The 20,043-nt window shown below is 42.1% G+C and overlaps 1 protein-coding gene across 1 annotated transcript; it reads left to right on the top strand.

Moving 5' to 3' along the window:
• The first annotated feature begins 393 nt into the window (after positions 1-393).
• Positions 394-16,439, top strand: gas7a (growth arrest-specific 7a). The gene is made up of 10 exons (XM_070923733.1): positions 394-522; positions 5,237-5,326; positions 6,894-7,009; positions 9,034-9,108; positions 10,340-10,418; positions 11,556-11,687; positions 13,293-13,416; positions 15,403-15,482; positions 15,998-16,096; positions 16,326-16,439. Exons 1-10 carry the CDS (start codon positions 394-396, stop codon positions 16,437-16,439), a joined length of 1,038 nt encoding a protein of 345 aa, XP_070779834.1.
• The last annotated feature ends 3,604 nt before the right edge of the window (positions 16,440-20,043 follow it).

Raw genomic sequence — 20,043 nt, 5'->3', positions numbered from 1 at the left:
CTCTCTCTCTCTGCATGGACATTGTTGGGTGAGGGGTGTAGGTGAGGTGGAGTGGGGGGAGGAGGGGGATGCAGAGCCCCTCGCAGGCAGCATTTATCTCTTCGCAGCCTTCAACCTTAAAACTCGTGTGACAGCAGCTTAACCGGAGGCTAGACTTCGTCACGCTCCCACAGCCGCCACCGATTCCCCTACAACCCCCCTCCTCACCCCTAACGCTACCTTCCCAACGCTAGACCTCCCCCTTCCCTCCCTCCCCCCCCCCGCATCGCGACTCTCCACTCACTCCGTAGCTTGTGAGACTGAAGGCAGCCTCGGTGCGTGGAGGGAAAGGCAGAGAGAGAGAGGAGAGAGTGAGGCTTTCCCAGAATAGAGAAGCAGGAGGAGGTGAGAGGGATGATGATGGAAGCCAGCTTTGACACTGAGGAGAGTTTTGACGATCCCTCCTGTCTCGCCCCGCAGCCCCCCGGCTCTGTTTCGCCGGCCAAGAGGCAGATCAGGGAGGTCAAGGAGACCAAGATCACTGTGAGTACCCAGGATCTCCAACTTAATCCTCCTCTCTTCTTCTTCTTCTCCTTCTCCTTCTTCTTCTGTCCGTCTCCGTCTCCGTCTCCATCCTCTGAGTGTCTTTGAGGCAGAAATAAGTTCACGTCTCATCTTTTTTTACTACCATCTGTTGACATCGTCTTCAAGCTCGCAGCTCAAATCATAATGCATTGTGGGTTCTGGTGGAGTAACATGGGGTTCCCTGCATATTGGATACCACATTAGTCTGAATGAAGACGCTGTCCCGGAGTCTTGTACTTATTCCTGTCTCACTGACTGGCTTCGGTCCATAATATTGATTTAATGCCCGTCAGTGATAAATGAATGCTGAAATGTGTTTCGTCGTCTTGCAGTCGTCCTATTGAAATGTTATTGAAGTTGGTCCAGTCGCCTGCAGACCGCTGTTGGTATTTATAGAACCGTGCAGTCTTCTGTCTGACAGATAAAGAAGAGATCTTGATCTCTGAGTGTTTTTGTCATCGAGTTGTTGCTCAGTGTGATATTGTATCCCCCCCTTTTCTGCCTCAAGGGGCTCCACGTCTAATCTGCAGGGCAGTGCAGGTCACACTGCGCTGCTGTTTGTCATCCAGCAGCATTTGGGAAGTGAACACTTTGTGCGCTAGACTGAGAGGAAGTCCCGTTTGCTCATATTTGGGCTGCAAGTCCTCAGTTTGTCCTCAGTCCTCATTACAGAACAGAGGGGGAATTAAATATCTGTAAAGTCTTCAGTATCTTTGTCTTAACATGCTCAGACTGAAGCTGTGGTTATGTAATCCCTTATAATGATGAGTATGGGGGGGGTGGGGGTGGCGATGAGGGTGAGGCGAACGTGCGGTGGTGGTGGTGATGGTGATGGTGAGGGGAAGACAGACAGAGGAGGTTTTGTGTCTCGTAAAGGGGGCTGGTTTTTGCGCTCGGTGGGCTCGCTGACCTGCTGCAGCCACGGGAGCCGTCAGTCTGGCTATTGTGAAAAACCCCAGCAGACCTGCGAGAGATGCAGCAAGTCCAGTTTCCATGGTGACAAAAGCAATAGCACTGATTAATGGGTGTTGAAATGGAAAACACTGGGACAGAAGAAGGCGGGGAAGCCATTCAGATATTCACTGAAGACATACTGTTTGAAAAAAAAAGGTTATTTTCTTCCTCTTCTCTCTTTTCAGGGCCTTTTCAAAGCTTTCGCCGCTCACAGATCTATTGTTGACACACTGTGATTTGGCTTCCTGAGTATCCGCTGAGTTCTCATGTAGCGCTGAAGCATGAGAGCAGTTTTTATTTCTATTTTGACACTATTTTATATCTTAATTAGTTCCCAATAAACAGGATTGCAGAGAAGTGTTCATTTCTGAAAATACAGCCGCTGATTGGAGGAAGACACTGTGTGCGTCCAGAAGCCGCAGAGTAAACAAGAATCTTAAATGTGAGATTTTCCTGCTGCAGCTGATGAAGATGGAAAAACACACAGGTGATACTGATTGAAGCTGTAGCAGTGGCTGGATGACGTCAGCCCACAAAGGTGTCTTTTTGTTCGCCATGGTGCACCTCGCGTTACACAACCCTCCACAGTTGTCATGGAGACGCACACATCCATGACTGTTGGCAAAATGGACCCTCGCAGGACGCCGAGGCTTCACACACATCAGATAGCAAGAAGCACTGTAACCTTGTTTTCACCTTCAGCGAGTGAGGCCACATCACACCACAACGCATTTCTTTCAGCTTATTAAACACTGGTTCACGTGCGGTTTTGACTTGTTGCTATGCCGCGGGTGCTCAGCGGCTCGTTAGGAGTGTCATCTGGCCTCGTTGGCGGGACTCGGACGGGGCATTCTGATTGGTCACAGAGGAAGAGAGGGCAGGAATGGAGGGAAGAAAAGGCAACAGTGGGAATAGAGAGGAAGGGTGAGATTGTTTTGTTATAGGAAGATGTGTGAGTGTGGATGAGGGGGGGGTCTTTTACAGCAAAAGTAATTTGTTGCCTAGCAACAGCAGCAGCCCATCCTACAGCCTCATTTGCTGAGATATTCTGCTCAGAAATGGCTGTGAGAGGAGAGGAAGTGACTGTGTTTCAGTTGTTTGTTCGACTGCCAAACCATTATTTTTTATGTCTCTCACGAGCCGTCTCCTCTTCGACTGTGTCGTGGATTTTTTCCCCCTGTATTCAGCAAAGAAAAATAAATAAATAAATGCATAAAAACATAAAAAAAATGTGTAATGAAACAGCCATTGCCTGTAGCCTGGATAGAAAACCCTCATGAGAGTGAATGTTTATGAATGCTGACTGAGTGAGGACAAAATGTCCCAATTCACTCAACAAATCGGCGCTCTTGTATGTTGCTTGCAGCTTTGTTTTATGCTAAACTGCAACATTTAAGGATGAAATCTGGCAAAACAGCCTGCTGCAGCATCCGAAGTCTAACAGCTGGACTTCAAATGTCCCCAGACTGGCTTTGGATCCCCCAGAGGGATTTAGTACATGCTGTCATGAAGGTAATCTACGTAATATATCTGTATTAATATTTAATTCCCAACCCTGGAGTACCTCACTAAGTAGCCATAAAGGAGAAGTAAGTTAGCCAGACAGCCTTCCTTTAGATAAATGGTCTCATTTTCTGCTGGATGTGAGAGGCAGATAAACAACAGCCATGATAGATGTGGAGCCGGTGTAATGGAAAATCTGGTGCCCATGACAATCAGTATGATCTCTGAGGCAGAAAATGAACAAAGTGACTGCTCAGCACACGGAGTAAATCACTCTGCCGGTGCTTTAGATTACAAAGTGACTTAATGTGTCTCTTGTTTGTGCATGTTGGTTCAGTATCTGTATGTTTGGCAAGTGGCCATATTAGTATTTCCTCTGGATGTTAGTGATTATGTAAGAGAGAAAGAGTATTACTCATCTGTTTTTGAAGTTGTTTATTGGAAGCTGTTCAGATCAAGTGCAGCGCAGAGAATGAAGAGGTCAATGTCGAGAGAAGTTCAGCGTTTTCACGCTCAATATTTGTTTAAAGCTGCACAAGAGTTTTATGCAAAAGGACACCCGTGCTATCATGAATTACACGGCGAGGCTGCTGCAGAGGAGACAATCTCATTCCCTCGCCACAGATGTTGTACATTAAAGTAATATTTTTAAAGATAACGTGAAAGGAGCATCGCAGAGCGCACAGAGAATTATCACCAACTCTGTAGCACCGCACAGCTTTTTGCCTCTCTCAGCTTTTCGTTCGTCAGATATGAATCACATCAACATATAAAATCGTTGGCAGCCATTTCCATCAAAAGTACCAAAGCATCAAAAATAATTAAAAGGCAGTAAATATTAGATTTTGGATCAGTCAGAAGGACAGAGAGATGAATGATAATGTTGCCCTGTGTCTGTTTAAACTGATAGCTGTTTGCTAATTATTAATGTAGCTTTAAGTACTTGTATTTGGTGTGTTCTCATAATTATGCAGATACAAGAATCCAACTTTAGGCTTCACAAATCAACATTTTTATATCAACAATGAAGAAAATGACTAACTAAGAGCTTTGTTACGTCTTTCAGCTCTTTGCTTTGGTTTTGTGTCTCACCCACTGTGGACTGACGGACACAGTTAGAGACTAGCTGGTGATCGTAGTGGAGCGTTTGGCAGACAGATGTTTCCCTCAGGAGTAGGTGGAGACCAAAAACAGAGCGAACAGAGAGAGAATACTGGACTGTAAGTCATCAGGTGACACAAACACGACTCCAACTGAACGATAATGTTGTTGCTCTGTGACTGTTTGCCAACAAGTTCAACACATCGACTTAAAAACCTTATGGCCGCTACACCGAACTCTCTCCTCTGTAGCCTCTTGCTTCCCGTCAGTATTCTCCGTTAAGCATCACACACGACCCGAGCTGGTGAACATGAACGCCCCGTGTGTACTTCACTGACTTCATGTTGTTCAAACGTTTTGAATGATTGATTTTGAAACGTTAAAGGAATGAAGCAGTTGGGTCGAGCCAGCCGGTGAACGCTCCACGTTTTCCTTCAGTGTGTGTGTCTGTGTGTGTGTGTGTGTGTGTGTCTGTGTGTGTGTGTGTGTGTGAGCAGCACAGTGGTGAGCTCATGCGCTACACACTGTGACTCAGTGTGTTTTTGTATGTTTGTGGATGAAGCATCCTGTCTGGATGCCCATGTAGTTTGTAGTTTGCAGCAGCGGCTGACATGGCACAGAGGGTCTCTTGCAGTGCCAGGGAGGAGGGCTCGCAGATGGTGAACATTACATAATTGCAGCCCCAAGAGTAATTGAAGACGCTGTGGACCATGGAGTCTGTATTCAGGCTGAGTGCTGGGTGTGTTTATCTGCAGCAGCGCATATTCTCAAGAGTATAAAGTCGGTTTGTTCAATTTGAGGGAGACACTGTCGTACAAAAGGTTTCTCTGTGTTTTTGAGTGGACAGGGTCTCTCTCTCTCTATGTCTCTCTCTCTCTCTATGTCTCTCTCTCCCCCCCCCCCTGAAGGCCCATGGGTCACCTTCTGGATGGTCAACATCGCCTCATTCGTATGTTTACTCATGCCTGACCTTTTTCCTCTCATGTGCATGGTCCGAATGAAACCCAGGCCTGTTACCTCGCTCTCTGACAGACATCATTTCACTCCTCATGTCATGTTTGGCTCACAGATCTTTGTTTTTAAGTTCTCTATATTTCGTCTCTTCCTGCTTCAGATCAACTGTGTGACTTTCCCTCTGCCTGGAGAAGGTCCGGAGCAGCAGCTCCTGAAGCCCAACGAATGGAGCTACTGCGATTACTTCTGGGTGAGTTCTGCTGAAACACACAGACTGCTGTACAACTATCCCTTGTGATGTTTTGGTGATGATGAGTGCCAACTTAATATAGTGACCTGACCAGCATATATCGTCGCTGTCCTCTGAAAACCACGTAGTTATCTGTTCATCAGCGTAAAAAAAACAGCTGTATCTTACACTTTTATTTGCCTAAGAAGAATTATTTTAGCCGTGCTAGCAGCGTGTCAGTCAGTCCACCACTTTGGTCCAGTCTGAAATATCTCAACAACTATTGGACGGATTGTCATGAAACTCTCCACCAGCATTCATGGTCCCCAGAGGATGAAACCAGCAGACTTTGGTGATCCCTTCCCTCATCTAGCGTCAACATCGTGTCAAGTTTAAATTGTTCAAATGTTCGATACGTCGGTTTATGACCAAATAATTCTTGTTCAAAACATGAAGGAGCATTTCATCTTTTTACTTATCTAAAAACATGAACAAATATTAAAAATGTATTTCCCACTCAATATTTAAAAAAAACTCCATGGATAACATGGTGTGTATGTCTACAAACAATGCATCCGTCTATATAAAGCACATTTGATCGTTGGAGGTAGTTTAGAAACAGTGAGCCCTTTGTTGTTTCACCAGACTTCATAACTGCTTCACCGAACTTTAGCCCAAACCAAAGTCACCGTTCAACTCAACCAAAAGGTGACGTTTCCAAACAAGGAACCAAAGACTTCGCAGCTGCTGTGATAGCACTGCTATCATACATTATGTATGTATGTTTGGTTCCTGTCAACACGTTTTGTCGACCTTTAGAACAAATCTTTGCCGGTAAACGTAAAAGTGCAGTTAAAAGCTAAACGCTTACATTAAATTATGCGACTGAAACGTGGCTCGATGTGCTTTCTGATAGGTGCAAATGGATCCGCTCTCGTTTAACAAAAGATGCGATTGTCTTTCATGTTGGAGTAGGCGGATCACAGGTGGAAGGCCGATCGACCGGCTTCTCTGCAAACACAATGATCATCCTGCTTCAGATGTCTCCCTTGTGGCTTCTGTAATTTTCAGTTTCCATACATTTCCATCCTAAATTAGATTTGTATTGAAAAACCCTTCGGCCTGCATAATTGACTGAAATCCGACGCCTGTTTCCTCTTGTTGCTGTTTGGCTCCTTGTTTGCGGCCTGTCGTCTCATCCTGCTTGTGATGTTTTGTGCGTCCACTGACCTGCTGCTCAAACCCGCAGTGTGAAATAAATCTGGCACCTCTGTTCCTCATCAGTCCTGTCGCAAACAAGACAAAGTGCTGCACTCCCCCTGCACACACATACTACACAACCACCCATCAGTGATTGACGCACACACACACACACACACACCAACGCATGTCCTCCTTGACATGCGAGCGTGAGTCACACATTCAGAGCTCATCCTCACAAACCCCTACACGCTCTCAAGCATAAACAACAGAGAGTGTCGCTGGACGCTCTGCCCGTGAACTCAGAGCTGTGGGTGTTTATTGGTCCACTGCTGTTTTTGAATGATGCTCTCCTCCTCCTCCTCCTCCTCCTCCTCCTCCTCCTCAGACTGACAAGAAAGACCCCCAGGGGACCACCTCTGTGGCGGGCTTCGAGGTGCTTCTGCAGAAGCAGCTGAAGGGCAAACAGATGCAGAAAGAGATGGCCGAGTTCATCCACGAGAGGTAACACTGTCATTTCAGATAAGACTGTTAAAACAACAACACGGAGACAGCAGTTTGTTTACTGCAGCTTTAATCGATTCATTAACACGAGTGTCAGACACAGAGTTTCTCAGGAGGCAGAAATATTCCCACTGGAGGAGCCAGATAACCTTTTATTAGAGGAGAAGGTGGTTAAATGAAACCAGCAGGTAAAATAAACAACCTGCAGCCTTCAGTGTTAGCACAGGAAGTCACTGAGACACGACTAAACGAGGAGCACGATGGCATAATCAATATAATGTTATTAGACACTACCGGGAGAGTTAATATTTCCCACTGACACTGAATTGAAATTATTATTGACTACTTGTAATACAATAATATAATAGCATATATATATCTATATATATATATATACAGCTGCTTTGACAGAGAAGGTCTTTGGTTTACACACAAGTACAAAAAACTACATCAGCTACATGAGTGTGCTGTGATTCAACACGTCTACATTGTTCATCCTGATCAGAAAAATCAATGAATGCACCTTTCAGTGTTCAACAGAGCAGTTTTTTATCACCATATAAGTCTGTTCTTTTGTCCTTGTAGAAGCACTGTGGAGATAATTCTGGCTTTAGTTATCTTTGGGGGGAAATTGAACATTGCATTCATCCAGTAATACTGCTGGTAATTATAGTAGTGACACAGTTTTGGAGTATTTGTACAGTATTTTCATTTTATGTTACTTTATATCTTTCCATTTATTTGACAGTAATAGTTGCCAGTTACTTCCTGATTCAGATTTTGCAAACATGAGCATTTTTCTAGATTTGACTACCCAACAGTAATAAAGTAAGTCAATTTTGAATGCAGGACTTTTACTTGAAACAAAGTATTTTTACACTTTTACTTCAGTAAAAGATCTGAGTACTTTCTCCTGCACTTCATATTACATTTTATACACTACCGCCCATGAAACATAAATGTTCAGATTGGACATTTTTACTCTTTATGACCAAAACAACAAAAGGCACTGTTCAACATGTTTTCTGCGTCTGTCATGGCCGTGCATGTTTCAACAAGCATGTAAGTATTTAGATGCAAATCATGATGGAGCCCGGCACACTGAGACAGGACAACACCACAGAATCGTGTATATGGTGATACAAGATCTCTCCAGAGAAAGCTCAACCTATAAAAGGATCTGTAGGGTGTAGATGCTCCAGGCTTTTGTCTCACAGCTGCAGTTTATGCGCCCAGTAATTAAAGGTCGTCTGTAGATCTCAGCGAAGCAACTGAGCATACGGGAAGCGCAAAGATCGCGTAGCTCCTCCTGAATCTGAAACAGGATGTCAGACAACAACATGAGTTCAAACTTTTACATCCGATCTCACGCCCCTCTATATAATTAGCTCCACAAAAGCTCTATTCACATCCTGGTCCGAGTCGTGGGAAGTTAATGAGGATTCTTCTCTGAGCAGGTTTGATTCAGGAGGCCACCGTCTCCCAAATCCGTCAAGTAGATTTCTATTCAGTCCTGACCTTTCTGTGTTGTTTCGCTGGTTTGCTCGGTGCTGCGAGTATCCGAACATAAAGAATGGGCCTGTGACCTTCTTTAGGTGACAGATTTACTCAGGTGTGGATGGTAAATGTGAGACCGGCGCAGGAAGTGAATGTCACAAAGAGCACAAACATGGCTACCGCGGTTGAATGGCCCTCAGGGCAAATATGAGCGCATCTCATTTCCATCTCTCACATGGAGATGGAAATGAGAACAGCCGCTCTGAAAATATGCTGTTCTGTACAATACTGCTGGAGACTCTTTCACAAGTACAATGGGATTATTGATGTACGGGGGTCGGGGCTGTGGGCGCCATTTGGGTTTCAGCAGTTGCAGCAAATTGTAGTTGAAGTTTCTGTCACTCTGCTGCAGTGCACCCCTGAAATGATCTGTGTTAAAGCATTTTATTCCACCTCACTAAAGCAGCTTCTGTCCTCCCTTGAGCCAGGCAGCTCAGGGTTTCTCATCTTGGTTCTTTGTGTTTCAGGATAAAGATTGAAGAAGAATATGCTAAGAACCTCTCCAAGCTGTCTCTGAGCCCCCTGGCAGCACAGGAGGAAGGGTGAGTGCAGAAAACAGAAGCTGCAAGAGGAAACAGTGTGTGCAGCTCCAGCGCGCCAACTGCAAAACAGCACATATGTAGAGCGATTAGAGGGACTGGGTGTTTAAAATAGACGTATTCCCACATTACTTCTTGTGTCTGATGCATCCATCAAAGAGTGGATGTTGTTTTCATGTTTGTCTGTCAGCAAAATAACACAGAAATCTGTGAGCAGATCTCAAAATCAGTCGACAGGGAAGATAAGGCTTGGCTCGAGAAACAGTGGATTTTGGTTGCTTTCCAGCTCCGGAGATTCCACGATTACGGAACAGTTTTGTTTCAGCCATAAAAATGAAACTAATGGAGATACAGACCCAAGTCCAGATAGCAAGTTTGCAAGGGAATTCATTTAAAGGAAACCTTCCACTCCACTACAACAAGCGGCAGACAATCACAAAAAGGTTGTAAACAAGCCAACGGGTTAATCAGATTTATTAGGCAGAGAAAACGAAGGCGAGCGGCAGATTACAACCAGAACTGTCCATTACAATTTACAGCATGACTTTTCAAAATAAAGTGACGCTAATCTGGCAAAACAGTCGCCTTGTTTACAACTCTATTGTCCGACCACTCGTGTTTGTTTGAGAACTCAGTAATTCATTTGGTGAGTACAATGGTGATACAACCAGCGGTGGAAGTAGTGAGACCTCCATTACAAATAAAAGTCCTAAATTTAAGTACTAAAGTATTAGCAGCGCAAATTATACTTAAATAATCAAAAATAATTGGATTTTTGTTATTGATACATTAACATGTAAACAGTTTTTTAATCCTGTCAAGGTGTTTAAACATACAATATGAAGTAAAAGTATAAAGTATCATGAAACGGAACTACTCAAATAAAGTACAAGTGCATGTTTAGGTACTTGAGTAAATGTATTAGTTCATTTCCACCAGTGATTATAACCGATAGCATCTGCTCTAACATGAGCTGCCATCGTTAGCATGTCCAGCTAACTAGCTTACATCCACAGAATTAGCTTATCAGTAGGTGACCTAACTATATTATTTTGAGAGGTTGCGGATTACAATAAAAAAGCCCAGTTCATGGTTTCAGTTCTCCACTCTTTTAGTTAAAATTTAAATGATACCAAAGATGCCTTTGGGTGTAATAAGGGTGCAGAGTTGTTCAGCGTTTATGCTCTCCAGTCCACAACGGAGGTGGTTAAGGGTTCTGTTCTACTTTCCTCAGGACTCTGGGAGAAGCCTGGACTCAGCTGAAGAAGAGCCTTCATGATGAGGCTGAAGTTCACCTAAAGTTCTCCAACAAGGTAATATGCTGAGGACTTTGTTGGAAAGGATTCAGCTGGTTGTATATATTATAGTAAGTTTCCAACTGATGGTCAGGTAAAGCAAGAAAAATTAAGAATCCACCGTCAGCCCTGGTCAATTATAATTGTCTTTTCTTGACAGAACGATCAGTCAATTGTTTTCTGAATTACAGCCATTTGAAAGTCTACTTTCATCCTCAGTGTGGGCACCTTTGGTTTGCAGTTTTCTGCACCTTCAGGTCAGGTGTTTCATGTTTTCAATCAGCTGAAGTAATGGATACTTGATGTGACCGCATCCTGAGGTGGCGGGGCTTGTTTACCTCAACCTTGTCAGTGCTGACTGAAGAAAATGACCCGTCCGCGATCCCACTACCAGCAAGGCAGAGACTCACTGGCCTCAGATGCTGCCTTAAATAACGCAGAGGCTGCCTCGGAGCTTTTCATACCCCTCTGTTGTCTAATTAATTAGTTACGTGTTCTGACGAGCCCCCACCCGGGGCCATGCAGGCTCTCCCCTTCTCCACCAGCGCTCTGATACTCCATGCTTCATTATGAGACGGGTGAGGAGACGGTAATGCGTGGTCAGGCAGGGGGAATGAGAAGTCTTATCAAGCCTGCAGAAGCTTTGGCTCATTTCTTTTCTCCGAGTTTCTAATAAGCTACATTTCATATCTTAGCTCTGGCATTTGCATTAGATTAGCATTCTGTATGGAGGGCCAACACTGCTGACAAGCACTTTGTAGTTTACTGAAGTGTCATAAATACATTATTGGACAAGTGTTTGGTGAGAGGAGTAGAAACAGAGACTAAAAGTGTAATTGTCTCCCTTTATGGTGATAGATGTGACTTTGTAGAACAGGACTTTATTAAGCAATAAACCCTGAGAAGCTGTACTTTACTTTTAATAAACCTCCGAGTAAAAGGCACAGTGTCAAGAGATTTTACTTTCCTTAATTTAGTGCACATGTGATACATAACCTAGGATATAGAATACAGTGCATATAGGAGGAGGGACAGCAATGGAGTTTAATCACCACTGAGGCGGGAGTGTTAGTATGTAAGTTTTTTATTTTCCTTCTTCACATGACATAACAAGAACTGTTAAATGACCAACAGCTGAGCGACTTGTCTTCACAGCTCCACACTGAGGTAGAAAAACCCTTGCTGACGTTCAGGGGCGACAACTTCAAGAAGGACCTGAAAAAGTACGACCATCACATCGCCGACCTCAGGAAGCAGCTGGCGAGTCGCTACGCAGGTGTGGAGAAGGTACTGAGTCTGACCTGCCAGTAGATTAATAACCCCCCCCTTCACTTCTTACTGGCCAACGTTTGCCTCCAAATAGTAAACACACATCCAAAGAGTTGGCACAAGAAAATACACACCAGTGTTTGTCTACATCAGAAATATTACATAATGAAAAGAGCTTCAGTAACTCCTACACATAGAACATTTTGGTGCAGTACTTTGTTGCTGCTTCCCACCTGCTGAAATCATTTCATGAATGAATTAGTTTCCTCTGTGTACCTAAACACACACACACGTTTTATGCTTTGACTTTGGCATTTTGACAAATGTTTGTATTTAGGTTTTCCTTTGCACATATTCAAAAAAGTAAAACACTGTAAAACTTATACTTTTATGCAAGATAATTGCATAAAAGCGTTGCAGATATGCAAACCAGGCAAAACAGGCGTCTCATTTCCTGCCAATGACTGTTGATTTTGTCGGCTGAAATTACAACGGTTGCAGATATCTAGCTAATTAAGCTAACGTTAGCTCCATGGTTTAAAATGTTATCAATGGCTGATTTTCTAATGTTTCCACCTTCCCCGATCAGAACGATCTTAAATATTGATGCTACATACATGATGCTAACAGACTGAGGCTAAAGCTACATGTTCCAGGCAAATTCAAAATAAAAGACATAGAAATACAGAATAAGCGTAGTTCTTGTATTACAGTAGTTAGTTAGCTCTAGTATTATAAGTATGATAAAGAAAAATGTGAGATCAGACTGTGATTTCATGCTAAGATAACTCTGTTTGGCTTCTTGACATTAGTTTAATGATATGCTAACTCTTGCCCTTGGAGATAACGTAGGGGAAAAAAAGTATTCTAGTTAGCTGGACATGCTAACGATTACAGCTCAGGTTAAAGTAGACAAACACTGTTTAATACATTCCTTACACTTTTATTTTTGTGTTTTAAGTTTTGGAAAGGCTAAAGGCTTAGGCTCTGGCTAAAGGCTAAGGCTCTTGAGATAGCTACTGGCTAGGTTAGCTAGGTTTAGCAAACGGTCGATTGTGTTGCATGTTGTAAAACGGTGTCTATAATTGAGTGCTTGTTGCCCTTCCTGTTATCCCTTTGTGCTTTTCTTCTAAATCTAAACATTTATAAACTGAATATTGTTGTATATTTTGTACATTCAGTGTTGACTATTTATCACTAAAATTATCCCAGTTATGAACGTAATTTCCGGCCATCTCTGCTCCACTGCATTAAGTGACCTCACCAGTGGGTTTAGGATGACTCCTTCCCACATGTTGAGTTTTTGTTGGTTGAGATTTTCTTGGTTTACGCATCACTGTTACTGTATGTTTACCTTTCAAACACTATTATGCCATGACCTTAGAGAGGTGCGAGAATAAGGAAAGACTCAATAATGTGGATTAAGAAAAGATTAAAGGATGAGAGCGGGATTGTAGCGCAGATGTCAGTAGCCGACATGAAAAGGCTGTAATGAGTCTTGTAATAGATGTAGGTACAGTAAATCTGAGGATTATGCTGAATGACTCATTGTTTCTACATTCACACATCCTGCTTGATGTGTGTGTGTGTGTGTGTGTGTGTGTGTGTGTTTTTGCGTGGCAGGCTCGTAAAGCTCTGGCAGACAGGCAGAAGGATCTGGAGGTGAAGACCCAGCAACTGGAGATCAAACTCAGCAACAAGACGGAGGAGGACATCAAGAAAGCCCGCCGGAAATCCACACAAGCAGGTCAGAGGTCACGGAGTCAGAGCTTAAATAAGAGCCAGTCATAGCAGCCATGTTTGAAACTTTCACTTCACCCAAAGGGCAATTGTTTGGACGTCACAAAGCATGGAAAAAGTGGAGAGTTAGGAGAGAGAGCATACAGTAATCTGAACCAACTGTAGGGAAAGAAATCTAAACTCAAATCAAAGGTTTTAGAAACATAAGGACACAGATATTAACACCTCTGAACAGGGTTGTAAAGGTAAAGAAAAACAGCCAGAAACAGTCACATGTTCAGCTTGAGTTTTGTCTGTTATTAGTTTAGTTTTTCATAATTTTAAAAATAAAGAATAGTTTGACATCTTTCTTTCCATGAGTTACATGGGAAGACTGATATCACTCTCATGTCCATATGGTAAATATGTAGTTGGAGCCAGCAGCCAGTTAGCTTAGCATAAAGACTGGAAACAGGGGGAAACTGCTGGCTTGGCTCGGTCCAAATGCAACAAAATCCACATACCAGCACCTCTAAAGCTCGGCTGTTTTGCGGTTATGTGCTGGACTATTTCTCGGCCTGGGACCTGTAACTTCCTGCAGTCTCTGCTGGTTTCCTGGCCCCGTCAGTTTAGGCTAATCAAACTATGCCAAACTAAATAAACTAAGATACAAGCATGTTATTGAGCATGTTAGCATACTGATGTTAGCATTTAGCACCACTGTGCCTAAGTATGGTCTCACTGAGCTGCTAGCATGACTGTAGTCATTTTTTTATTTGCACCATATAATGTGAAGTTAATTTGGTTTTGTATTGTTTAATTCATCTGAATTGTAAAAACTGGAAGGACAAGCACAGCAGGGGACAGAGATCCTACCTGAGACACTCTGTGTTTGACATTTTAATAAGAAGGAAGACGCGTTCATGTTGTAATTGTTCTCTCCTACAGTTTTGTTCTGCACAGGCGTCAGCAGACAGAAAGCACTGCAGGAACGTATCTCATCCTTTCTCTCTTCCGCTCAGTAGATTAGTCACAGTCCACAGCACTAATCAATAGCGCTCATAAGGCACATTTAAACGATGTCGATCAACTCTGCTACCTCAAGGTTGGACCACATGTCATCACGGCTCGCTGCACTCGCTGCCGAAGACGAGGATGTGTTTTTACCTTCGCTGAATGAATTTTAATGAGCTTCAGTGATGCTTCTGGTTCACTGGTTCACATCTGACACGTCTTTATTACAGAGAGCTGAAATATTCTGCTGTGTTCGACCAATAGTCAAACATTGAAAGGAGAACGCACGTCCAGTGGTGGAAGAAGTACAATACCACAGTGTAAAAAGAGCCAAAGTATTAGCATCAAATATACTTAAAATATCAAAAGTGAAAGTACACATTATGCAGAACTGCCCATTTCAGAATATTATATATGAATATACAGAATATGTACATATATATATATATATATATATATATATGTACATATTCAGCTGGTAAAGGTGGAGCTAATTTTAATTACTTTATATACTGCCAGGTAGCTTAATCTATATTAATATATCACAATTTATTAGTTGATCTGTATTTTGTATTAATAATCTAAATGTGTAGGTAAAGCTGTCAAATAAATGTAGGGGAGTAAAAACTACAGTGTTTGCCTTCAAAATTGCATAACATGGAAATACTAGCTCGAATTTGTAAAGTAGCCCGAAGTACAGTCGGTACAGTACTTGAGTATTTCGTTAGGTTCCACCACTGAAGTAGTGGTATTTTCTTCCTAAACTGAAGCCAGAACAGTTTCACATTAAACGAGGAGTGAAGTCTGAGCGCCCTCTGCTGGTCCTGAAGGGTTTTGCTCCATGTGCACCACAGATTACTCTTCTGCTGATAACACACGCAGAGCTGAAAAAGATGATTTAAAAAGTTTGGAAAAAGAAAATAACCTCGTAAACTTGGACTGATAGCGGACCTTTGTTGACCTCTGACCTCTCCTTCATGTTCTGGTCTCCATTCTCCAGGAGATGATCTGATGCGCTGCGTCGATCTGTACAACCAAACCCAGTGCAAGTGGTTTGAAGAGATGGTCACCACCAGCATGGTACAAGCAGATTCACACTAACGTTCTGTCTGGGCTCCTCTTTAACAGCTCAAAAACACACTCGTTTTTCCAGCTTTACACTTAATAACTTTTCCTAGTTTTATGAGAATGTCTGTGAATGATGCTGAAAGGACTTTTTAAGCGGCAGCACCTCCCAAATCCCAAATGAGAGTATTTTCTAACAGTTTGTCCATGAGGGACCTAACTAACTGAAAAATAAGAAACATTACTATGTAGGATAACATACTGTTTGTTTCTTTGTCTGTAAATGACTCATCGGCAAAAAAAGAAACGTATATATCCCATATAACATAAAACATGTTAAAGAAATATATACTTGTTCATGAATATCCCACATAACACAAAATATTCTGTATATTTAATATACATTTTCCAAATAAGGAAATATATAATGTTTACTTGTAATATATGTACATATATATAAAGTATAAATATATGTTATTTATGACAATTTCACTGTTAGTGACTGAACTCTTGCCTTCCTTCCACTTCAGGAGCTGGAGAAGCTGGAGGTTGAACGGATCGAGTGGATTCAGCAGCATCTACGGCAGTACACGACTCTGCGACACGAAACGGACATGTTCAATCAGAGCGTGAGTTCGAGCTCCTTCCTCCTGCGTTAGTCTGCGTCGACGCTGAAGATAGGGGCGCTAATATTGTTCACTGTGCGTCTGAGATTGAGATTTTACATCCCAGAAAGTGAAGTCAAACTAATGAGATTATATGGCTCGTTGAGGGGAAAAATACTAATACTAATTGTCATTTATCCATAAAGTAACCACGTGTTAACAATAACTGATTTACGGGATCATGTGTCTGTAGATGGTGGAGCCGGTCGACCAGCTGCTGCAGACCGTGGATCCAGGCAAAGACAGAGAGCTGTGGGTGAAGGAGAATAAAACCGGCGATGTTCGGCCTGTGGATATGGACATATAGATCATCCTGACCTGGGATCAGCCGTTCTGTCTTCAGTATTACAAAACATCCACAGAGTCCCAGAGCACTTCTGATAACACTGATCCAGGGACAGTGCATGTTCAGACTACTGAGGTCTGCGCATCCTCTCTCTGACTGGAGTAACAGGAGGAAAAGTTCATAACTTAACGCAGTCCAGCAAACAGTAATGGATCAAAGTACAAGCATGTTCCTTCGAAATTTTAACCCTATCATAATCAACATTAGCTTATTGAATGCCATTTCACATATTCTGCTGTTTAACTGTTGTAAAGTTGACACTATTAAAAAAATTATATGTATTTTGAATTGTTCAGTTTAGCGTCAGTCTACACTTTTCCAGTTTGAGTAAACCAAACAACAACAAAAAAAACTCTGATTATTGATATTACCTTTATTTTAGATACGGATATTGAAGCATATCAAGACCTTAGAATGAATATGATATATTTTCATATTTTGCTGGTTCATTTTGGTGGAAATGCATGTTTTGAATATCTTGCTTTTACTGTATATGGAGAGCTGCACAGTTTGTGGAACCACGATGGTTGTTTTGGTATAGTTCATTGAAGTTATTCTGCATCTTGAAAGTGACGGGATCAATTTAGGAGCTTTCTCGCAAACAAATTACTAATACTAATATATGAACGTGTACAGCGTTAACATCCAGTAACCTCAATTGTTTAAAAGAAGAAAAAAACAACAACACACGCGTACAGTGTTTTGGAATGTGAATTTGGTTTTTGGGCGCCACGAGTCTCAACACGTGGTCGATCGGATTTAGGCCAGGGTCTATTTTGGATCAGTCCGGAGGAAAAAGGTGGTCCAAATTACACTGAAACACCTTTTAGTGCCTAACGGTTATATACCTGGAATGTCCTTGACATCTTCTACTCTGCATCAGTGTACATTTGTACATACAGGCTAGATGTATTTTGCTGTCAAATGTTTAACAGGCCTCAGATGTTTGGGCCGATGAGGTGTTTGTACTGTACAATGTTGTTTGTTTTATTTTTGGTAAATGTACAGAGAATATCTTTAAGATGGCGGTTGGTAAAAGAGGGCAACACGCAGCTGGAAGCTTATTCCTAAAGAGATGATAAGGTCGTGAGTTTGTGTCATGGATCGATCAGGTCAGGACGTTATCGATCGAACTCGTTCCAGTTGCACAAACGAGACATTTTATCAGCGACTGCATGTACAGTTATGTGTCTGTGTTTACATGTATGTGTGAGTGCGTCTGTCTTTGTCTTTACATTTTGTTGTGGTCTGTCTCTGGATTTATTTCAAATGTCTTAAAAGCACGAAGCCAATCAAACAGTGACTCAAGTGGTGATCTTAATCCAGCTGCCGGCCACAAGAAAATAATTGCTATGAAAAAATATATATAAATGCTTACCTGCCTTATCGCCAACACTGATAATGCAATTATTTTTATCTGTATTTGAACTGTGAATGGATTCAGCACACTCAGACTTTGATTTAAACCCAGAAGGCTTCATGTGCAGGTTTAAATAGCATATCTGTTGTAGAGGTTTTATCCGTGCGTGTCAATGTTGTGCACTAAATGTAACAAGTTATTATGTTCCAACTAAATGTTCTTGACAAGAATCGACAGTTTCATGATGACGTAACGGTTGAGTTTACTGCCCTTCTGTGATTAACATTTTCATAACGTGCATTAAATCCGATGTTCCCGATGTTTTGAGAATGTTTGATCATAGGTGACCTCTGTCCAGACGGTGTAACTGTGGAATGCAGTGTCCAAAATAAATCTCCTCTTTGAAAATTAAATGTCAGTGGTGTGTTATTATGTAACTGCACTGGGAGGTTAGGATTTCAGAAATGGGAAGTATTATTTTCCTGGTTTTGAACAATTGTGTTGAGCAGGGCAACACACACACACACACACACACACACACACACACACACCATCTGACCCCTCGTTTTAATCACCTGAAACTTTATCTCAGTTTACAGGCTCACCAAACTGGATCCAGTCCAGTACAGACTGGCAGGTGGATGGACACTGCCGCAGTGTGTATTCTGTGCAGGTATTAACCAATGCCAAAACAGGCTTTAGGACAAGATGATGCAAGAAGCTTACTGTATGGGCTCCGATTCTATACAAGAGTATTATATGTATTGCATAATTTCACATCAAAAACAAAACAAACAAAAAAGATTTGTCCAGTAATCTGCAGCAACTAATTTGATGTCCAAATGTTAAAGGAACAGTTCAGCATTTTTGGGAACCACACGTATTTTCTCTCTGTTGGACAGTTAGATGAGAAGAGTGACATCACTCACATGTCTGTCTGTTAATATGAAGCTAACAGCTGGTTAGCTTAGCTTAGCACAAAGACTGGAAGCAGAGGGCAACAGCTAGCCTGGCTCTGTCCAACGGGAACAAAAATCAACCTACCAGCACCTTTGATGCTCACCAATTAATTTAAGTAGAGGTGAAATTAAACTTATATAGACTTATAGACTTATATAAAAGGTAAGAAATGAACTTGTTCACAGAGTAAAACTTAAGAGGGTTTTACAAAAGAGAATAGCATTATGTTTAATCTTTTCCAAGCAATTGTCAAAACATTACAAAATATTGCCGAGCTGTGTCGCAGTGTTTTCATCTTTATTGGCTCTGTGATTTAGAGTGAAGACAAAACCTGTTTCTAGTAACTAGATTTAAACATAGCAAAGTAAAATATGAAAACATCTAGTAAAACATACTTGAAGGTACCCTGTGGAGTTCGCAGCAACTTTGTTTGTATCTCATGCACACGCACAAGGACTAACAGGCACATGCACGAGTGATGCAATACACTTTATCCTACCCAGACACTTGAGTAAGGAGGTTGTTTGTCTCAACTGACCTTCAGCTCCTAATAGGATTGTCTGATGCACGAGGATTGTTAACCCGAGCCTAATTCCTTTCATAAGTAGCTCTCGTCCCGACTTTCTTGCTATCAACCTAATGAATGAATCCAAGTGTGAAAAAACATGCCGGGACGCTGCCAGACGTGAGAGAGTAAATTGGCTCTCTGGAAACGGCTGGCATGCAAACACGGTGGGTGGCAGGCGGGAGGGGTCCCAATTAAGAGCTGTCAAATCAGCATGCAGAGGCCTATGCTGCCTTACAAAGCCAGAGAGCATTAAGCACAGTGAAAGGGTTCCCATTCACCTGTTTTTATGTGCATTTTCAATTTGGACATAAAAAACTTGGAAACGCTGAAAATTCAAAAATCGTTAAAAGCTCAATGGAAACAGATTTAGCGAATAAATGATGCCGTGCATGAAACGTGACTTTAACGAACGACATCAGATCTGTGTTGAGCGATGAGGAGAAATTAATACATGAAACAAGCATAAACGCCAAATCTCCATCACATTTTCACCGTTTGAAGTTTGACTGGTGCTTATTTAATGTCGTCATCTTGTTGCACCCTCTTCTTCTGCAATGGTTAAATATCACCCGACTGGAAAATGACCACCACCAGCTGTTTACCTCAACAAACCAACACCTAATATCACAGAACGGTCGTGGATAGAAAAACACACATTAATTTGCATTTTCTTTTGC

Source organism: Enoplosus armatus, chromosome 17 (assembly GCF_043641665.1).
Source record: "Enoplosus armatus isolate fEnoArm2 chromosome 17, fEnoArm2.hap1, whole genome shotgun sequence".
In the NCBI taxonomy this organism is placed as follows: domain Eukaryota; kingdom Metazoa; phylum Chordata; class Actinopteri; order Centrarchiformes; family Enoplosidae; genus Enoplosus; species Enoplosus armatus.
This window is presented reverse-complemented; position numbering and strand designations above follow the sequence as displayed.

Coding starts and splice junctions, on each gene's coding strand:
- gas7a (XM_070923733.1), top strand. CDS start 394: ATGATGATGGAAGCCAGCTTTGACACTGAGGAGAGTTTTGACGATCCC. Junction 15,483..15,997: donor AGATGGTCACCACCAGCATG/GTACAAGCAGAT, acceptor CTTCCACTTCAG/GAGCTGGAGAAGCTGGAGGT. Junction 16,097..16,325: donor CGGACATGTTCAATCAGAGC/GTGAGTTCGAGC, acceptor ATGTGTCTGTAG/ATGGTGGAGCCGGTCGACCA.